The sequence below is a fragment of the Spea bombifrons genome, chromosome 1, assembly GCF_027358695.1.
Source record: "Spea bombifrons isolate aSpeBom1 chromosome 1, aSpeBom1.2.pri, whole genome shotgun sequence".
NCBI classification, from domain to species: domain Eukaryota; kingdom Metazoa; phylum Chordata; class Amphibia; order Anura; family Pelobatidae; genus Spea; species Spea bombifrons.
Window position 1 is genome coordinate 112,247,012 of NC_071087.1, and position 22,174 is coordinate 112,269,185.

General features: G+C 41.5%; 1 protein-coding gene across 1 annotated transcript in view; it reads left to right on the forward strand.

Annotated features, from left to right (window-relative positions):
• Window positions 1-22,174, forward strand: part of MED13L (mediator complex subunit 13L) — a 66,565-nt gene extending 44,391 nt beyond the window's left edge. Inside the window, exons 5-31 of the mRNA XM_053468863.1 lie at window positions 1,061-1,206; window positions 1,431-1,625; window positions 2,895-3,083; window positions 4,000-4,165; window positions 4,684-4,782; window positions 4,969-5,688; window positions 6,359-6,575; window positions 6,880-6,982; window positions 7,547-7,656; window positions 7,801-7,900; window positions 8,945-9,165; window positions 9,626-9,831; window positions 10,181-11,109; window positions 11,423-11,602; window positions 11,790-12,013; window positions 12,278-12,443; window positions 12,726-13,053; window positions 13,400-13,616; window positions 15,003-15,191; window positions 16,124-16,347; window positions 16,679-16,821; window positions 16,900-17,058; window positions 18,310-18,486; window positions 19,576-19,715; window positions 21,028-21,189; window positions 21,736-21,848; window positions 21,953-22,174. Of these exons, the coding sequence (XP_053324838.1) occupies window positions 1,061-1,206; window positions 1,431-1,625; window positions 2,895-3,083; window positions 4,000-4,165; window positions 4,684-4,782; window positions 4,969-5,688; window positions 6,359-6,575; window positions 6,880-6,982; window positions 7,547-7,656; window positions 7,801-7,900; window positions 8,945-9,165; window positions 9,626-9,831; window positions 10,181-11,109; window positions 11,423-11,602; window positions 11,790-12,013; window positions 12,278-12,443; window positions 12,726-13,053; window positions 13,400-13,616; window positions 15,003-15,191; window positions 16,124-16,347; window positions 16,679-16,821; window positions 16,900-17,058; window positions 18,310-18,486; window positions 19,576-19,715; window positions 21,028-21,189; window positions 21,736-21,848; window positions 21,953-22,085 (5,956 nt within the window). The 3' untranslated portion in view covers window positions 22,086-22,174. The remainder of the gene's footprint in view (window positions 1-1,060; window positions 1,207-1,430; window positions 1,626-2,894; window positions 3,084-3,999; window positions 4,166-4,683; window positions 4,783-4,968; window positions 5,689-6,358; window positions 6,576-6,879; window positions 6,983-7,546; window positions 7,657-7,800; window positions 7,901-8,944; window positions 9,166-9,625; window positions 9,832-10,180; window positions 11,110-11,422; window positions 11,603-11,789; window positions 12,014-12,277; window positions 12,444-12,725; window positions 13,054-13,399; window positions 13,617-15,002; window positions 15,192-16,123; window positions 16,348-16,678; window positions 16,822-16,899; window positions 17,059-18,309; window positions 18,487-19,575; window positions 19,716-21,027; window positions 21,190-21,735; window positions 21,849-21,952) is intronic.

Here is a 22,174-nt window from a genome sequence, read left to right on the forward strand (position 1 = left end):
GCCAAATTCAAACAGACGTAAATAGTGTTATGTGTTTGGGGATTACATGAGAAATTCTACAAAACAAATCTTCAGAAGCTCAGTTGGGTTTATTCACTTGAGGGAAAGTTGTGGTTTGAACTCCTTCACTATATGTTATGAAGACCAGCCCGGTGAGCTTCTGCTGCAGTAAAAACTTGGCTGGCCTTGTTTAATCATAGTTCCGTTATTGAGATTTTTTTTCAAAGTTACCTGTTGAATTAAGTGTTACACAGAGCCACTTAGGCCTTCTTCCTGGAGAAACTTGCCATTGTTGGCCCTTCATAATATATAGTGAATTGAAGAAGTTGGAATCACAACTCTGTAAACTCTATCGACATTTCTCCATTAGTGAATAACAAAAAGGTCGGACCTTCTGCTTTGCCAATATCAGTCCGAAGAAGTTTGCGATACCTTTTAGATAACATCTTTTCTAGAATAACATGTATAGTTACACATATTCTCAAACCCTCAAAGGTCTGATGCACATCTGAAGTCTGAGGTTTTTGACCGCTTGTATTACCCTACATTTTGCTCAATGAATGTTGATCCACTAAAAGCATCACAAATGTTGTTGGACCCTCTTCTCTGATACCCTTACAGCAATATATATTTCTGGTATACTAAAGATAACATGTAATGGACATTGTTCTCGATCTTAACTATGAATCATTAACATGTATGTGGTTTATGGGGAAAATAACTTGCCAGTTTATCAAACCTTCATGTAAATCTCAGCTAGGGTGTAAAAAGTTGGTGCATCACTTGCATTAGACTGAAACCTCTTAGGTGTTCTCTTGGGAAGTATTCCACCCTCACTGGATATGTTTATTGAAGCTTCCTATTGCACAACTGTGCCGTTCCAAGAGGTATTTGATGTAACGAAGCATTGCTTTCTGCACAATGAACTTCATTAGTGGGTTAAAACCGAACTTGTCTCCTTTGCCTTCCTGAAATATGTTGGCAAGATTTAAGAAGTAATAGTGAGAGGAAGAATCATGCGTGTCTGGGAAATATAAATCTGTTTTTCTTATACCCACAGTGAAAACCTCTCGTGCTCCTTCACCTTTTTCTTGCACGGGGAAAGCAATGTTTGCACAAGTGTGGAGATTGCTCAGCATCAGCCAGTGTACCTTGTCAACCAACAGCATCTCCAGATGGCCCAGACCTCATCCACGCCTTGCCAAGGTGAGACCTACCTCAAGTGCAAGTTCTTATTGTCATGAAGTAAATCCTCTGTTCAGATGCTTCTCTTGGATTGATATTACCCATCTCTCTTCCATACTGGAAGGATGTGAAAACTAATTCACTTGTTATTACCTGACTACCACCTGTGGTGTCCTGCCTCTTACAGTATTTAGTAAATAAATGTAATTTGCACCCTTCAGTAAACTGCTTGTTTTATTTCTCAGTGATCCTGAGTCCATATGGGTTGAGCGGTACACTAACTGGCCATGCCTACAAAAGCTCTGACCCCAGTACCCGTAAGCTGCTGGAGGAATGGCGCCCTTTCTATCCCACCGTACTATGTGCCAGGAAGGAGCAGCTAGGAAGTGAAGATCTTCTGTATGATGATGATTCCCCTGCAGCTGTGGAAGTCATCGTGGGTAAGGTTTATGGCTTATGACAAAGACCTTATAACCATATGTAAAATTATCCAGAAACATTGTCCTTCAGTGTATCTTCTGAAACTAGACGCCAGCAGGCTTCAGAAGAACCTTCAACTGCTACTGGTGTGATTTGCAGAAAATGCTGTCTACTGCTTGTCAATTTTGTATATTGTGAATCTGATGCGGTTTAAACATTTAACAGATTTACACTATGTTGTTGTAATGTGAAACATTTCCATGTTAATTGTCATATACTCTGCCGATATGTGCACGCTGACCTCTCCTTTCCCTAGGCAGGCTCTGAGAGCTATCCCAGGGCCAGCATTTCCTTAGAAAATCTTATCTCAAAAGCTGTCACTTAAAAATTACTTAATCCCAGGAGTGTTGAAAGAGACAAGACATTCACGTGAGCAGCGTGTATGCAGCACATAGATGTTATAATACACGAAAAGGATACAATAGATAAAATGGGAGAACAAGTAAGGTTGAAAAATAATAAGAAAGAAGGGTTGTGCAGAGTAGTCGGTAGGTTGGAGGAAATTATTTCAGTATATTTAAATGTAAGCAGTTTTGCTTAAATGTAAGCAATTGGCTGTTTATTCTGCCGATTGCTGCTGGGCCTCTCGTTAGCATGGAGATGTGGGATCTCAGAGAGCTTGGAGAGAAGTTTGTCAGCCCAGGGCTGGAAATTAAACTGAGAATAAAAAAATATAATTTGGAATATGCATAAGATGCATTAGCTGCTGCAGTTATGAATTGCTTGTTAAAATTATGGATAATAAGATTACCTTAACACAGCTGTGGATGCAGCGATGAATGAGATTTCTAATTGTAGGACATCCGAAGTATCTCGGTACATTCTATACAGTATGATTCCGGGTTAGGGCTGGGTGAACCAGTGAGGTGCTTTGGGTTCAATCTTCTTTTGGCAGGAACATAAGGATCAGTGTCTGCAGAGAACAAGGCGGCTTTGCTTAAGCATTGAATCCGCAGGTCAGAGTTGGCTTGTGCCACAACAAGGACTTTTCGCCCACTTAATGGGTGGATGTGTTAAATCGATAAGTTCCAGAGGATTCCTTTTTGTGTGAAGTTCCAACTGCCTTAAGTAAACTATACATCAAAGGTGGATTTTGTAGCTAGTAGGAAAGTATGCTTGCAATCGTTTGCTTTAGTCTTATTTTATGTGTATCCATATTGGTGGTACTGGCATGATGCCTTTTTGGTTAGAAACCTGTTCCTAAGTAATGTTCTCTGTTATCCTCACAGGTGGTGTTCGGATGGTGTACCCCTCATCGTTTGTTCTCATTGCCCACAGCGATCTGCCCATTCCTCCTACTGTGGGCAGCACAGGGCAAAGTAACTCTGGTTGTCATCAAAACACCTCTGTTGCTAAAGATCCCAGTCCATGCAGGATGCCCCTCACGCCACCCACCTCTCCAGATCACACAACTCCAGGTAAACAATGTGTTTAACTTAAGTGTTGCATCTGAATAAATATGTAAATAATTAGTAAACAATACCGCTTTGAATTGTTAAGACTTGTCTTCAAGACACGAGCAATTGCTATTCCCTTATAAATAAGCATGCATCTTTTCTTTTATTAAATATGCTTATTTTTGAGCTTGGTTTATACTACCTAGATTTTGGAGGTACTGGTATGCGAGTACACGGAGGTATGTAAGTAACGGCGTGTTGGTAAATATGCTGCCAACTGATGGAGCATAGAAGAATTACTTTAATATAACGGTAGCAATATTAAATAAACCTTTATTTGGTGTGGCTAGTCTGTATGTTTTGGATAGCTCTTTACTTTTAAATGGAAAATTGGTATGTATTGAGTGTGAAATTTAGGAGCAGAACATAGAGATTGGGCTCCATCTAGTGTTGATTTCTGGAAATTGCATTTAACCTATTAGAGTCTGACATTATTGGCATTCCAACTAATCTTAGAATTTTTCATTGTGGAAAGTGATCCGTGTGCCTTTTTCGTTCGTGATTTTGGGCCACCATTAAAAACTTATTTTTTTAGTCTTTGTGGACTTTAATTTATGTTTTAGGTATCACATATTTCTGAGGGGCTTTATTTCTGAGGACTTTAAGGCAATGCAATAACATGCCAGGAGATGCTTTCAGCCCAACAAATCTATTGCACTGCATATAGCTGGGGGGCAGAGAAAGGGCAAATGCCTATGGGGGTATTCTTAATTTCAAATGATGTCTCATTATGCATTAGTCCATATGATGGCTGGAGTGTCCCTTTAATGTAAGAAATAATTTTACTGCCTGCAAGTCTTCTCTACCTTCCTTTGCCCTGGCACTATATTTTCCCTTTGCCACACACTGTTTAAATCTAAAACTTTTCTGTTCACAGGTGATGGGAAGGGAACGTCCACCGGCTTTACCAACCAGGCAACAGGGGAAAACCCTTCCGATCCAATGCATAGCCCCAAACGCGCAGGAAGGAGCTATCAGAAACTACACAGTAATATGGCGCAGAGAGCCTGGAGAGAGTGCGTCATGAGCAAAAGCCAGTCCAAGTAAGGCATCCTTCCACAGGATTATTTTGTACATGTGCTCTATTTTCACTCTTTTCACTATTTTCACACAAAATGTTTGTTATAAGGGGAGAGTATAAGGAGAATTATTTTAGAAATTTTGCTTTATGATACATATGATGGTTTATTGGAACCCAATATCATGCATACTGCAGCAGTACAAAAATATAGTTTGCCATGTAGTACAAAATCACAGAGCTTCCCTGCACACATTTCTTTAAATTCTGGGTTGATTTATGTTTCGAATGAGCACCCTTCTGTAATTGTCTTTGATTTTTGTAATACTTCAAAAAATAATAAAATGTGAGTTATATAATAAAAACGTAACAAGGCTTAAATGGAACAGTTTGCAGCTGCGCTAATAGAACATTTGCCGCCACCCATGGCCTAGGTAGGACATTTCTTTGACATTATCATCATGTCCCACAGCCCCCATTGAAGATTGTATTAAAATCCCACAGCTGGTCCAATTAAAAAAAAAATTTTTTCTTCTAATTTAGGTTGACTGCTGCCAGCCAGCAAGAGGAGGAGATGCCTGTCATCAGAACCCCCTGGGACTTTGTAGTTCCTGCTCAGAAAGTGAACTGCTCCTGCTCTAGGTAGGAACTATGCACCGTAATACATGATGGATGGGCACAGAAAGCCTCACAATGACAATTAGTTTGTCTTCATTTTCATAAATTATATTTTTTAATTCTTTATAAAGAACCACTAAGAACCCAATAAGGGTGTTCTGAACTATTCTCTATAACTTATTTAACACGTTTCTGTTTTATACTATCCAGACACAAGCAGTCCAAGCAGCGTGCTGCACTTGGTGCTGGCCGCCTGCCCTCTGTTTCCCAGCCGAGTGTTGGAGGGGCAACTTCCTCTAACAGCACTTCCCTTCCGCCACTGGCATCTTCCAAGCACAAGCCTAGTGATCGTCAGGAGAAGGCAGAGAAACTTCAAAAGAAGACCACCACGCCATTCCATCATCGTCCATCACCTACGCAGAGCGAGCAATACCTGACACAAGAACAAACGGATCTAAACCACCAAGGTACAGAGTCTGGGACTGGAACAGCAACTAACAGGCAGTACCCAAGTGCTCCCTCTACTGGTGAATTGGATCCACTGATACCAGTACAACCCACAGACTCGCCACATTCTCCTTCTTCTCCAATGCCCCCCACACTTAGCCCACAGCCTCCACACCATGAAATTGAAGTCCATGATCCGGATTTGGCAGCATGCAACTCTTCTCTGTACCCAAATGGACTGGAAATGCAGCCGCTTGATGACAGGACGATGATGGTGGCAGGCATGAGCTTGCCCATGATGACAGAGATAAGTGAAACCAGCCTCTACTGCTCAGGGCTGCCTCAAAGCCAACAAACTGGGGATACTTGGCATGGCTACAGGCTGCCATCCACAGATGACCAAGACTTTGTTCCACCAGAGATACAAGGAGAATGGTATGAAAGCAAGCAGGAGCTGGGACCAGAAAGCACTGCACTGAAGAGGTCAGCTATTTTACTTGGTTTTCTGATTATGGCAGTCTGGGGAGTTATGGCACACAGCCAATTGAGCGTGGATAAATTGTCACCCGTCGCTTTAAGTATTACACTATGTCGACAGTCTTTACTTTTTAAGAATGGGGTGGCAATGGTTGCAGTTGGAGAACAACATCTCTGTTTGCGCAGTATTTTATGTTTGTTCAAGTGCAGGCAATGGTGTATTTGGACATTTGTTAGATACAAATAAAACATAAGTAAAACAGTAATTATCTGCAGTAGGCATTATGAAGTATCATGCCTTTCAGGTTTCTGCTTCACGAAGGGCTGAGTTGACACTGAATAATTCATAGATAACGATGGCAGATTTCATCGAGTCACCTTACCAACTTGGCTGTGCATTACGCACTGCTGACTCGTCTTCAGGAGACGCTTGTCAGGCCTGGCCCTTCATATTGCATGATGAAGTTCCCGCTTTAGTGAATACACCATTGAGTGACAAGCTGCTGCATTTTGTTTTAGCAAAATCTCAACTATTGTTACTCGTGTCAGAGACAATAGAGATCCCCCTATATGCTAAAAAGTGTAAATTGTATTCTTCAGTGTATTTACAGTATGAGCCAGCAGCAAAATATCAGTAGTAGTTGCCTTGCCTCAAACTTTTAACTCCTGTCTCTAGGCTCCTCTCTCAGCCAAACAAACGTTTCAAAGTGTTGGATGAGAAACGTCCATTTCCGCCAGACTCTCTTACGTGTATGGATCAGCTCCGCATGCTTTCATGTGATGGCTTTGGGGATTCCATAGACCCTTACACTTTTGAGGATGGAGACATCAAGTACAGTTTCACCACCACAAAGAAGTGCAAGATGGGAGCCGAAAGCGATCGGAAGCTAAAGGTACGTTACTGATCTGATGTATTTCAGCCTGCCATGGGTCTTACATTGTTAAAGGAGGAGGATTCAAAGTGTTTTTAAGCAACTCCACATTACTCGCTTATCCGTATAGACTGTGAGGATAGTCCGTTCTGTCCAGATTTGGTTTTCAAGCACGGCTGGTTTGGGAGCATTTGATTTTACGTTGGTATTTTAGGTTTGCTTTTGCTTGTAACATTTCCATTTTATTTGAATGAATTTGTGTTAACTGTCTGAAATATGTCACTTATACTTGTTAAATAAAAATTAAAAAATAACTTTATTTTAGACTGATGAGGGATTTGAGAAAGTTTCATCACCGACAGAACACCCTGCCCCAGTGCCTGATGGGAAAGATGCCATGTCCATATTTAGTCCCTCAACCAAATCAGGTTTGTAAAAAAGTATTTGTTAACATTAATTACTCTAAGATAAAAGCACATTCATGAAAAGGGTACTTAATAGCAGTACATGCCAATATGAATGAAAAAAAATACTAATAAATATTTTGTCATGTGTACAGTTTCTTATTATCTCTTTATGTACCTGTAGTCTTAATGGTATTGTTAAGTTGATGCTAATGTAATGTTAATGGGACACTCCAATCGTCATGCACTTCAATACATATTATAGCGGAGGAGTCCTTTTTAATTTTTGTGATGGTCCCCTTGCTTGAAGCAGCCAATCAGTGCTGTTAAATGTCAGGCCACAGAGTAGACATAGTGCTGAACCTTCTAAAGTTAAGTCTAAAGGTAAGTGCATATTTAAGAATGCAGAGAAATCCCTTGTAGCCAAGTATTAACCCCTTTAGGATATTCAACTATATTGATATTCCTCTAAAGGGCAAATATTAGAAGCTGACTTCGCTATTAAGACCGACTGGTTGCATTCTAAGATTTACATAGTCCTTGTTAGTCCCAAGCTGTTATTTTTACAACTTAACTCTTTTTTTGCAGACCCGCGGCAGGACCGAGGGGTGGCGGCCAGCCTTACGCAAGTAACAGACCTGGCTCCTTCTTTAAATGACCTGGACAACATCTTTGACAATTCGGAGGATGAGGACTTGGTAGGTTTAAGCTTTTCAGGAGGAGCAGATGTGTCTTTAACAACGATAATGTTGGTTTCAGAGTCATTTTCTTTCATTCATGAGCAAGCTTCAACTTGATTCATGTGATTTATTCTTAATCACTAAGTGTAAATGCTATTTTAGGCTGGTTCTCCAGGATCTCGTGCAATAAAAGTACCCCCAGGAGGGGCAGATGATCGGGCGCATGGCAAAGACGGAAGGGCAACTGTTCCGTACCTACCGAGTGAGTGTTTACAAGTTTTGCACCGGAAAACTATTATGGTGAATTGTATCTATAGTATGACATCACTTGTAGACAAGATAGATTATATAACCTTCTACTCATGAGTCCACACACACTTTCCACTACTGTATATACAAACCTTTAATTTCTGACTATTTTAAAATTCTCTACTATGAATGCATATAGCAAGTAAGAATACATTATTTCTTATTAACCTATATTCCATTCATTATTTTACACACAATTATTGACTCATGGTATCATTCCTTAGCACAATTGTACTGCGAGTTTGCAGACCTGTGTTCTAGAAACCTGATAGTGTTGCACATCTCTTGATGAGAAATGATGTTGTTATAGCTATACATACAATGTGATACAGTACAGTTTATGTACATAGTGAAACTTAGTATATTTAAAGGGGCACTCATTTTAATGTTGTCCATTTTGCAAATGTACGGAAGGATTCTGCCCATTTAGGATTATACAGTTAGCCCTTTCTTCGCTCTGAGCTTAAATGCTGTGCAGAACATGTGTCTGGCTGAACACATCTCCCTGCATGTGATATACTACCTCTTGAGTTGGCTCGGGGAACACTGCAGATGGGGTATGTTCATACATGTCTAGAAAGCACTTCCATTGATTTCTATGGGAGTGCTATACCGCATCTGATTGGCTGCTTCAAGCAGCCAGTCAGTATCAAGAGATGTCGCACCATGGAGAAGGGAAGGCAGCAACTGCACCAGGCCTGCAGCTTCCGTGTCAGGTGGAGTACATTTAGCATGCACTCTTCTAGTGTCAGGAACACTAACTCGTGCCTTTCATTGACATCGTGTGTTTATATCCGTCCGTCTGTGAGCGTTGTTTGCAAACTTTCTTTGTGTGTCTTGTGTTTGTTTGTTCTCAAATCCCTTTCCGTGTTTCTGTGCATGCGTTCTAGGCTTTATGTATAAACAGCATGGGTTTTGCATAGTTTGCACAGCTGCTGCTTTGTTAGAGACTTAGACGTCTGTGGAGAGATACAGTATTCCTGTCTGTGTCCTGCAGCAGTGGCCGACTTGCAGAGGATGTTTCCCACTCCGCCTTCCCTGGAGCAGCACCCTGCCTTCTCCCCCATTATGATGTACAAAGATGGGGTGGGCTCAGAAACGGCAGCAGTTCTGGGCATGATGGAGAGTCCCATGGTGAGCTTGGCCTCCATACAGCATGTAGAGTTCAAGATGGAGGTGGAGGAAGGCCTGTGCAGTCCAAAACCCGAGGAGATTAAGGTAAATTCATACATATGTTTTTATTCATGCTTGCAGGGTTATGATTCATTAAGTGATTGAATTTGCATATTTTCTTGGTCATTTAAGCTAAGTTGTCTTTATAATTGGAAAGACACATTTTCCTTTACGGTGTTATATATAGCTATTTTCCTTAGCACATTAAATACAGTGCTATGTTTAGTAACGTAGTTTAGCATTCAATGTTTAAAGACCTGGAGGCTGCCATTGTCGTCAGTCTTGATATTTTGGGTGACTTTCTCTACCCAAATGCTACACCGAGCTGACGATTTTAACGAAGGCCTGTTGCTCCAATTAAATACATTTCCCTGATTCCTGCTGCAGTCGAACTGCCTCTGTACAAACAACTTACTCAGCTTAGGTCAGAATGCGTCACTGTGTTTGTGATCTCCATTTTTTTTACCCGGATTGCTTATTTTTTTAAATTTCTTTTGCTTCCCAGGATTTCTCTTATGTGCACAGACTTCCTACCTGTCAGCCCTTCTTGGGTTCGTCCATGTTTGCACCACTCAAGTCTTTGCCTAGCCAGTGCCTGCTGTCCTTGAAGATACCAGACGCCTGCGTATATCGACCTTCTTGGGCAGCTCCCCCAAAGATTCAGCACCTTCCCCTACCTGCTACATCGTCTTTCAGTAGAGATGGTTACATGTAAGTCTCTGAAGCACCTGAACATGTGCGGTGATACAGCAACATTTTTTACTCCGAGTTTAGAGAGTTAGTTTTGTACTATTTTGTAGGATGTACTTCTCCCCTAGTGCTTAAATCTAATGTTGTCTACACATATTTGCAGAGCCTTGTCATTAGAAAGAAGGCATTCAACAGGGAAATTTGATTACAATGTGCTAGCATGTTCTGCATAAGCGCTTAGCAGAGTAACTATGTAACCTAACTTTGTGAAATATCCTTTCCAGTAATGTATGGTTTAATATGATTTTCTTTTAGCAACACTGACATGGCCTTTTTTTTTTAAATCACCCTTTTAACACATTCTCCTTAGGAATGTGCCAAGTGTGGGTAGTTTGACGGATCCTGACTATCTTCAGTTAAACACTCCACAAACCAACACACCAGTTGCACCATGTAGCACGGCTCCAGCCAGCAACAGTGGAACTGGTGGTGTCCTGCCTTCCCCAGCCACTCCTCGCTTTTCTGTTCCTACTCCGCGAACACCAAGAACCCCTAGAACTCCACGGGGTGGTGGAGGAGCCAGCGGCCAGGGTTCTGCAAAGTATGACGGCACAGACATCTGTTCACCTGCCTCTACTCCGTCGACGACCAGGCCCCTGAGCTCAGTTGAACCAGCCAGCAGTCACCCAGCTCCCGAAGCCCACAGCCTATATGTCACTTTACTCCTTTCTGACTCTGTCCTCAACATATTCAAAGACCGGAACTTTGATAGCTGTTGCATTTGTGCCTGCAATCTCAACATCAAGGGATCTGATGTAGGCATCTATATCCCAGACTCATCTAATGAAGACCAGTATCGCTGTACCTGTGGATTCAGTGCCATTATCAACCGTCGCCTAGGTTACCACTCTGGACTCTTTATAGAGGATGAGATGGACATCTTTGGCAGGTCATCTGATGTTGGCCAGGCTATAGAAAAAAGATTAAACCTACTTGAGGCAACAAGAAAAGATGTAGAAACTCTGCAGCCTGGCCTTCTACTGCTTCTGCAGAGTCAATGTACTCGTCCTTTTACCAGCAACGGAGGCCTATGGGACCTGCCTCACTGTCGGAGGGATTCTCTTCTGGAGGGTCCCATCTGGAATTATGACAAAGTGCAAGTTGAGAGCTTGGATGCATGGCCGGAATGCCTGAATGCATTAGAGCAAGGGAGACAGTATGTGGACAACCCTACCGGAGGAAGAGTGGATGAGGCTCTGGTTAAGAGCGCCACCTTTCATATCTGGCCACACAGAAATGGTGAGGAAATTTCTTACAAAATTTGATACAATGTGACTTGTCAATATGTACTTTCGCTTGGTCTTTTACAAGAAACTGGATGACATGCAAAACAATTCTATACCTTTTTTTTAAATAAACTTATTGTATAGGTTCACTAGCTGCTCTACTTGTCACATCAACAAGTTGGGATAACTTTGCTGATATATATCACTCATATATACACATGCCACTTTATTAGTTGTCTTCCAAACATTTGCACTGTGCAGTTCTTGCTGTAGCATTCTGTTACTTTCCTTCTCATTCATGGCTACATTTGAACCCTCCTCTGTAGTGATGGATGTGAGCATGCTGCCATCTCAGGATGTGGTGCGAATGCTGCTTTCCCTGCAGCCATTTCTTCAAGATGCCATCCAGAAGAAGAGGACAGGGCGAACGTGGGAAAACATCCAACATGTTCAGGGCCCCCTAACGTGGCAGCAGTTTCACAAGATGGCAGGGCGTGGATCCTACGGTAAGTAAATCAGATGTGTGCAAGAGATTGCAAAACAGAAATTCATTGAGAGGAATGCATGTGTATATGTGTGTATGTACGTATGTATGTTTATGTGTATGTATATATACACACTAATGAAGGAGTAACAATAATTTATGAATATAGGGGTTCATTAGTAATATATATTGTCTCCTTTCTTTGACAGGCTCTGAAGAATCTCCAGAACCTCTCCCCATACCTAACCTTCTGGTCGGTTATGACAAGGACTTCCTGACAGTCGCCCCCTTCTCTCTTCCCTTTTGGGAGCGTCTTCTGCTTGAGCCTTATGGAGGACAGAGAGATGTGGGATATCTGGTGCTGTGTCCTGAAAACCCAGCTCTACTAGATGGAGCAAAATCATTTTTTAGGGACCTAAGTGCTGTATATGAGGTGAGGCTTATTTAATATTATGTCATAGGGAAATGTTTTCTTCAAGCGTAGCATCTATAAATGTGCTTTGATTAGTCGGGATGTGGACTTTTTAATGTTTACGGTGGGATTCATTTGGTTTTAAACTGTTGGTCTTCCTGGGCTGTTATTTTCAGACCCTTGTTCACTCTTAATATTTCTCTAGAATCAATTATGTGTTGGATCATTATCTCCATACCTTTTTGGCACACAAGTCATAACTTTGCATGTATACCTGCTCCTTAGATGTGCCGTCTGGGCCAGCATCGGCCAATCAGTAAGGTGCTTAGTGATGGGATCATGAAAGTTGGCCTATCAGAAGTGGAGGCGTCTGCGGAGGAGAACACCAAGGAGGAAATGGATAATCATGCACGTTTGCGTCTCTACATGCAGACCTGTCGCCAGCATCTTGGTGAGTAACAAGCGTTGTGGTTTTCGTTGGGTCCATTATGAATAACAAAACAGTTATTAACTCATAATAGAGACGTAATAAAACAACTTTAAATGTATTTCTAACATGCATGGACCAACCTTACCGTTTGTTTCCTCTGTCCTATAAATACAACGCCCTTCTTGCCAAAACAAATTGTGTGGTGTGTTTGCATATGTATTCATATACATTTTCCTGCATTTTGCTGTCACTGGAAGCACGTGAACTTATTCTAATATTGACAAATAACCTTTTTGTTTTTAGCTCCTTACATTTCCTCACTACAGTTGGATAGCAGCCTGCTGTTACCGCCCAAAAGCCAGTCGCATTCTCAGCAAAACACCCCAAGCCCTCCTGTGCCCCCCTCTGTGCCCAGCCTTCCCTTCAGCGCCACTGTTAATGGCACGGGGACCACATCCCTGGCACCACCCACAGCCTCGTCCATATCTGTTGGGAACAGCACTGGCCCAGCTGGACATGGCAACAATTCAGCGCAGAGCTCTTCAAACCCCACTGAAAGGCCGTCAGCCACCCAGCCTAGCGGAGAAGGAGGACCCAACCCGCAAGCTACACAGCAGGAAACACCTGAGAGGCAAGTACTGAGACTGCTTCTCTAAGCCATAATATATACCGATTGCTTGAACCTGTTGCAGAGTCATGTTATGGGCACCATTCCGTTTCATGGTCAGTGACAATAGATGTAGAAATATGCAGAAATTACCAGGAACTTTTGTGTAAAAGCACCATAAGGCTAGATGGCAAGCTCCTTAACACAACCAGTCTAGGGGATTCAGGGGAGAGGAGTGTCGTACTTCTACTGCTATACAAAAGAGACACCAAAGGCTAACCATAGCATTCTTAGATTAATCTCCATTTACAGTATTGTACTGTGTGACCTTGGTGTACAATAATTTCCTTTTCATTTTTTACATTCACAGTACAACAGACAGAGAGAAAATTGGCATCCCCACAGAGCCAGATGCAGCTGGGGGTCTCACTCCATTCCCTGCAATAGTCATATACATGGTGGACCCCTTTCTGTACCCAGCTGATGAGTCTCACACAGAGAACTTCTGGCTTCTTGGCTTGATCCGATCCTTCACGGACATCCTGGAGAGTTTACCGGAGCAACACCGTGCGTCATGTATCCTGCAGGTAACCAGGGCTCCGTCTGGGAGTTGGAGCATGAGTTTGGTGTGATGGCGGCTTTATTGAAGCAATTAAAGGAACCCTCGCCTCCACAATTCAGAAAAATGCATTTAAGTCCCTTTTGAATGCACCCCAGTGCTTTTTAATGCATGCACATTGGTGCAGCCATTCTTTAGTTAGTGGCAGAAAATGATTACTCACACTGCACATGCACAGTAAAGCAAACATAAACCTTAGCAAGGGCATTTAACCCACTCAATGCTGACACAGTAACAGTTTCAAGTTCTGTGAATGGTAGATCTTATTCATCATTACTCAGAAGAGACACATGTTTCTAATAGTGAGTTGGCTGATACCCCAGAGTACTGTGGGGAGCCCACCCACATTATTCTGGGATCTCAGCCAACTCACTCCTGACTTATGTTGAAGCAGTTAATCTGTTTTTAATATTGATTTAATATATCTTTGAGCGATTTGTCCTGCAGATTTAGTCGGGGCAATGTTAAATAGTGCCCTGTCTCCTCTGACTCCCAATTAGCTGTAATCAGCTGTAAGGGCATACTACAACAAGGTTGGGTATCTTTCCTTTGATCTAATTGGTTGTTAATTGGTTTGGCTATTCTCACAGTGCATGCTGTGGTGTGATATGGTATGCTTACCTGCATTTTGACTGAGAATGTTGGTTTGTCAGCATAGAATTGCTCCGTACATACTGTGTACAGGGCTACCATTCTGTATTTTCTAACTACTGTTAAATCTAGTTGGGTCCATTGAACCAAGCACTTTGAGGTTCATGCAAAATGGACCAGTAATCATTAAAAATACAATTAATCTATTTTAGTGAGACTTTTATTTTTGTTTTACTTTTTTCTGCATCGTTTGATGTTTCACTTTGTTCAGCAATGTCTTTTTGCCTTAGATGGCCCCATAACTGTAGTAATAGCATGATTGTAGAAAATATATATTTAGTAACATTGAGCCATATAGAAACCAACCTTAGTCCCTGGTAGACTAGATAATTCTCTGAAGCTGCAAGTGGTTAAGCCTTATGGGAGTTCTCCTTCCCCTACAGCCTTATAATTACCTATTGTTGTGTTTTGATGTAATGGGTTATGTTCATGTTTATAAGAGTGAGAAAATCAGTAATCATCCGAAAGTGAAATCAGTAAAGCTTTTCATCCGGTTGCATTAAAGGAGTATTACTATTAGATTTACACAGCTTATTATACTGATGAGGCTCTTGTCACATTGAGCAGAATAGATAGTGGCTTCATACGTACAACATTGATGGTTTGAAAACCAGACAATATCTTCTGTAGTCATTTAATCAGTTATAGAAACATTCTGTGCCTAGTTACCTATTAGTAATACGTTTTTATCTCCCTGTTTCAGGTGGTGCCCTGCAGATATCTCCTACAGGCTCTGAACAACGAGCCAGTTACCTACATCCAGCATCTGAAGACTCTGGCTTTCTCTGTGTACTGCCAGTGCCGGCGGCCGATAGCCTCACAGATTCCCATTAAATCCCTCACTGGCTTTGGTCCCGCTGCTGCCCTTAATGCAATACTCAGGAACCCAGAGGTGAGTAGAAGACAACGGGAGTTCTACAAAGTCTAAAGTCAATTCTAGCATGCACGGTCATGTCAAAAGCCAATATACCAAAAACCTGGTTAGACTTCACCTAGAGAATCCAGTAGAGTTTTGCTCACTGACCCGTAAAAATAAAGAAGGCTACTAAGTTAAAGGAACAAATTGAATTATGATGAGTGCTTGGCCAGACTGGGTTTGTGTCGCCAGTTAAAAAGGCACTCAAAGGCAGTCTCCTAACTTTGTTGAAATATATGAGAGGTTAGTACGTGTTTTTTTCAGGGGAATTGTCCTACAGGCTGAGCAGATCACAGGGGGTCACCATCTAGGATTAGAAAAACAGTGGTTCCATCTTAAATGGAGAAACTGCCTCCAATACATATACAGTGAGGGCAGTAAATCTCTGGGAATCTTTGGGCTGGTTGGGGTGAGCTTTCATGACATGATGGATGTATGTCCCCCCATTTCATTAACTACATATAAACTCAAACAATCATTTTGTTTGAATCCGTTGTAATTTAACACTTAATTTCAAGCAATGAAAAGATATACATATACCCACTGAAAACTAGCAAAAAGCGTTGCTTGGGTAGTTAATGCAATGCACACGCTACAGAATAAATATCCTGATGACAGTCAGTGGATGGCTCAGTGGATCATAATGTAGCAACCACGATGTTCCATTGGCCTAGTCAAATCAATGTTAATATTAGTGGAGTGACACAGTATTGCTTTCTTATTTCTGCTTTATTTCTAGTTTAGTGGAAGGTAGGCACCAGCAATTTGGGCAAGCACCCTGTGAAGGCTGGGAAGGTTTATTCCTTGAAAGAAGCCGTTTATGCTGCGATTTGTGTAATGCACCTTTTGGCCGATAATAGGAATCCTACTTTTGTAAGTTGTCACTGAATACAGTTTTTCTTTTTCAGCACCCTAGCCCTGGTCAGTTGTACTCCCCACCTTTCCTGCTAGCCCCCACCAAAGACAAACAGACAGAGTTGGGTGAAACATTTGGCGAGGCAGGCCAGAAATACAACGTGCTCTTCGTGGGATATTGCCTGTCCCATGACCAGCGCTGGCTGTTGGCCTCCTGCACCGATCTCAATGGAGAGCTGCTAGACACGTGTGTGGTGAATATCCATGTGCCTAACAGGTGAGTAATAACCTGTATGAATGTGTATCGCTGCGGCTGCATTCAAATGGGAATCCAGGGGTTATTTATTATGTATGGATGTCCAGAAGGCAAATTAAGCTTTTCCTGCGTGGTGAGTTAGGTAAAGAGGTTTGTTATTAGTATATGTAGGTAAAGCTTACCTGTTGTTTCTGTTAGTCAAATTGTTATGTTATATGCTACTTTTTATGTCCTGTTTACCCATTGTACAGTGCTGAGGAATATGATGGCGCTATATAAAACAATAAAAAATAATAAAGCGCTACAGAGGTACACTCTACATAAACTCTGGTTTTTAAATGTAATCCCTTAGGTTTCGGAGGAAAAAAGTATCGCCAAGGAAGATGGGGTTGCAGAAACTGTGGGAGTGGTGTGTGGGGATCATGCAGATGACATCATTACCATGGAGAGTGGTGATTGGACGGCTAGGGCGACTGGGTCATGGCGAGTTGAAAGGTAAGATGATTTTTGAAAATAACACGTGTGACCGAGCACCATAAGTTGTCAAAGTCTAAGCATCTACTTATGTTTCAGACTGGAGTATCTTGCTTGGAGAATGTTCTCTACAGACCATCAGCCGTCAGCTTAAAGAGACTTGCAGAATGTGTGGCATATCAGCTGCCGACTCACCTTCTATCCTTAGTGCCTGCCTCGTAGCTATGGAGCCCCAAGGATCTTTCACGGTCATGCCTGGTAAGTTTTAAGTTCCATTCTTCCTCATTGGATATGTGAACTCTCCATGCCTGTGCAGGAGCTAATTTGCGAATTCTAGTGCGTAGATTCACGCAATATGTTTAAATAAGAAGCCACAAACTTGTTTTTAAAGGGGTACCCACTCAAATGCAAATATACTACATCTAAAGATAAAATCTAAAGAAAGTATTATCCAAAAAACCCTTACTATCTGTAAACCTGTAGTTATAGAAAAAAAAATTTGACTTGCCACATCAAAGTGCCATCTAGTGTTAGCCTCTGTGTACTGTGTATATATACAATTGTACAAGGGGTTTGAAATATATATATAAAAAATGTTTTTTCCACATTGCACTTCTCTTGTGCACAGTTACGATTTTATAGAATGTTGGTTAAGTGAAGCACAAAGCGATCTTCACATGGACAGTCTATTGTCCCTGCCACCCCTACTCCATTAACAGCCCCAAACCATTTTCCCTAGTCCACCAAACTTCACAGTTGGCACTATGCAGTCCAGTAAGTAGCATCTTCCATTCCAGATCTATAGCTTTAGTGCGACCCATTCTACTGCCAATGTATTTTAATGGAGATGGGTGCCTATGTGCTTGATTTTATACACTTGTTAACAAAGGCTGTGACTTAAACACACTAAACTCAATAATTAGGAGGCTGTCCGCATACATTTGGTTATGTAGTATACCATATGGATAAAAGTGCATGTAAAAAGGACTCCATGGCACTGTGTGATTGCTCTCCAGAGCAATGACATTCGCCTTATTAAAAAAAAAACAGCATGCCTTTACCAAGATAGCGACACCCTGAAAGCAATAAGCGTAACATTATATCATTTGTGTAGGTACAGTAAATGAGAAAAAAGAACAAAGGGTACAGGATTTTAAAAGAAAAAAGGGTCATGTAGGGGTTAGTGTTGATTTGTTTTACTGTTACGCAACAAAACTAGGCCCACAATAATCACTCCCACGTGTCCGTAAATGATTTAGCAAACAAGCCAAGTCATTACAGAATAGCATAAACAGTACCCAAATGTAAAATCAGAGAACAGTATTCTTTACACACCCGTATATATGTATTTTTATAGGTACAATATATGTATTTTGTTCATGAGATGTTATTCATAGTGCTGTCTCAGGTGTAGATTTTCATGATGGATGTAACCTAGCTAAAGTATTTTCTTCTCAGCATTGTGAATGTACGTTGTGTTAGTAAATTTGATATTCTGTCTTTCTCCAGATGCGGTGACAATGGGCTCCGTGTTTGGCCGCAGCACTGCTTTGAATCTTCAAACCTCCCAGCTCAGCACCCCACAAGATGCCTCCTGCACCCACATTCTGGTGTTTCCTACTTCAGCCACCATCCAGGTTGCTCCTGCTAATTATCCCAACGAGGATGGATTTAGCCCCAATAATGGTGAGTACATGCCAGAGATGTTGACTTGATATGAATTTTTGCATTGATCGGATAATCAGAAAAGTTGGCACTTTGGCACTAGGTGTTACTATTTGTGAATGAAAAAAGTTAGAATAAAATATTATTGAGCATGGGCTGTTTAAAAAAAGAAGGGAGTAAGTCGCTGAAAGCTTTTTTTCTAATTTGTCTGGAGTTTAACTTGTAAAGTGTGTAAAAGTTATTCTAGTTGCCATTTTTATTGTAATGCTTGAATGCATGTTGGAATCCACTTGCAGAAATTATTTTGGAGTTAGAAAAACTTTCTACACTCCTTGCACTGACTATCTCTACTGAATGCATGAAGCATACTTAAGTAAGCTTACGCCACATACTCAGTAGTAAGTAAGTGGAATCATACTGTTCAGCTAGCTTAGGGTTCCTAAAATGGGCAACTCTCGGTTCATTGTTAAGCCTGCGGCTAAAGGGAGATGCATTGGGAACGCATAAACACGTGCAGATAACCAGCATGGAAGAACATGTCAGGAAACAGCTGCCAGTGTGTACGTATATAATATGTATATACAATATATATTAATTAGAGTAGCTATGTAATCTTTCTCAGCAGCCAGCCTTACAGTAAAACACTTATTTTCTTTCTATTGTCCTCTGTACAGAGGACTTGCAGGACCTTCAGGTAAATTAACAATTAAACACTTCTAACTACTCCGTGTCCTGTGTATACATAACTGTTACTGTGCCCCCTGCCCTCAGCCATTTCTGCACACATTATCACGGCTGACTATTAACTCTCCTCTCAGGCGATTAATGCATTGGTTGGACCTGAATGGGCTAACGCTCAAGGGAAAGCCTTGTGTGAATTCATGCTTTACGGCTAGCATCTAGCTGTGAGGTTAGCTATCTCTTCGACTAATTGAATGTATCTCATAAGCACAAATACACATGAAAATGTAGTTTGCTACCGTAAATGTCCTTCATGCAAGAGAAAAATACATCACTGCTGAACGTTCTGTGCAGGACGTAAAATCTAGCAAGGGGTGAAGCCGCTTATTAGAATGGCCTGAGTTCCATCTCTCTCTCTACATTCAACAGATATGTTTGATCTGCCATTCCCGGATGACATGGACAACGACATTGGAATATTAATTACAGGGAATCTGCACTCTCCTCCAAACTCTTCTCCGGGATCCCCCACTGGCATTGGGGTGGGATCCCACTTCCAGCACAGCAGGGTGAGTATAGTGATCAAGGGCAGGGTATTCTGCTTCCCCATGAACATGTGCTTCGTTCTACCAAAAAAAACCCACTGTACTTTCTTCAGGCAATGGCTGGAGGAGAAATCCCATATTTACATGAGGTTTACCCGTTTTCAGCATATAGAAAAAGTACCAGTTGAATGTGTTGTGTGTTACTTTTTTGTGTGTTTTATGGCCGTTTTGTACAGCTTTTGGTGGTCCCTTTTACCAGAGTGGCTTTATTCAGTCTGTCCATTAACACGTAGCCTGGTAATTGAAGCGTAATGTTTGTGCTGTGCTAGAGGGTACATGTTCCAGATTTGTTATGAGGTCAGGGCAAGTCATGGAGCTACTACTGAATGGTGTAATTAATTGCACTGATGTGTAGGCCTCTGTTTTACGAGCTCCAATCTGGTCAGTCTTACTTGTAGACTTTTACAGCGGCATTAAACCAGAAGTGCCAGAGGGTAATATTATGCATAAGCAGTGCTGTCAGGCTTCAACAGGACTCGACAATTCCTGGGCACAAGGTCGCCATAGCGACTAAAAATCACTTCCTGGTGCATGGGGCATATGCCTGGTACATTGGAGGATCCAGGGGTAGCAATAGGGCGGTGGCACGAGCCCGAGTATCTCCTTAATTTTAGAGTAACATATTTTTATTGTGTGACCCTGGGGTATAGTGTGACAGCCTGCCAGACTTTACAGGCTAAGTGTGTCCGTATATTAGTGTGCGCATGTTTTAGTCTGTGTGTAGGGGGGTATTTTACTGTGTGAATATGTATCCAGATATGTTAGTATGTGTGTCTATGTGTGTGTGCATGTCTTTGCCTATGTCTGTGTGTGTGTGTGGGGTATTTTAATGTGTGAACATGTGTCTTTGGTTGTGTTAGTGTGTGTCCTGTGTGCATGTGTATTAGAGTGTGGTATTAATGTCTGTGGCTCCTACAGTTGTTGACTGGCTTCTTAAACCAAATTTGTCGACTCCTGGGCCGCAGTATACTTTAATCTTTTGTAAAGCAAGATGTAGTTTATTGCAGGCCTTATGAGTTAGCTGTAATAAGATGCCCTGGTAGCATATGTAAAGAAACTAAACATGTCCCTAAAGCTACGCTGGTGGTTTAAGTGCCATTACATATGCAGTCGCTTATTTGTGTTAGTCTATCTCTCACTCCCCCATTCATTCCTTGGACAAAGGAACGTGTGACAACCTTCAAGTTGTCTAAATATTCATTTTGCTAATGTGTTAAAGTGTTTGTCTGCTTTATGCATACCACATGCTGACAAATGGATCTTCTCTTCATCACAGTGTCAAGGTGAACGTCTCCTTTCCCGAGAGACACCGGAAGAACTCAAGCAGCAGCCCCTGGCATTGGGATACTATGTGTCTACGGCAAAAGCAGACAACCTGCCGGATTGGTTTTGGTCATCGTGTCCTCAGGCTCAAAAGCAATGTCCCCTCTTTCTAAAGGTACCTTCATGTGATGAATGTGACTTGCTGTTATACATTAGTTAAAGCTGTGTTTAAACTAGAGATTATGCTTTGTGGGGAAAAAGTCAGCTATATAGTTTTTTTTTTTTTTCATGAGCACACTTTTTAGAATGAGAATTCAATTTTTAAAGGTATATTTATAATTTTTTTTACCGTGAAATTCAGTGGTGTAGGAGAAAAAAAATAAAAAGGTTACAAAATATTTTGTGTCCCACAGGTGTTGGTGTGAAATTGTAAATATTTTTAAAATACTTTATGATGAATAGGTTGAACAGGCACACCTTTCATACTAGTTGCTGCTATGAGCATCTAGTAGCTTATTGAGACTGAATTGTGCACCAGAGCACAACCTCTTTTTATAAAAAAAAAAAAAAACTATTAGAAATATCCAGTATGTTTTACAGGCCCTGTAAATGTTACACTTACAGTTACTTACGAAATAATGAAACCTATTCCAACATCTTTAAATTATGTTTTCACCGTCTTTCCTTATTTCTTGTTTAATACCTCCCCGCTCTCTCACAGGCCTCTCTGCACCATCACATCTCAGTTTCTCACAGCGATGACCTCATTCCTGTACGAACCTCTCAACGTGTTCCTCATCCCCTGGACTCCAAGACTACATCGGATGTTCTAAGGTACAACTCTAGTGGCAGAATTTGGAATCCCTGGTGTGTTGGTCAGTTGCTGGGGCTGGAAATGCAGGATATGCTTTATATTTACCGGATACGTTTCTTTTCAGGTTTGTGCTGGAGCAGTATAACGCCCTTTCATGGTTGACTTGTAATCCAGCCACTCAGGACCGAACATCCTGTCTACCTGTTCACTTCACGGTGCTCACACAGATGTACAACATGGTGATGGACACACTCTGAATATTCTAATATGTGACATCTAAAAATCTCCAGCTAAATTCTGAAACCCAAACCATTTTGCAGCATCTCCTCCTGAACTCCAGAATGAA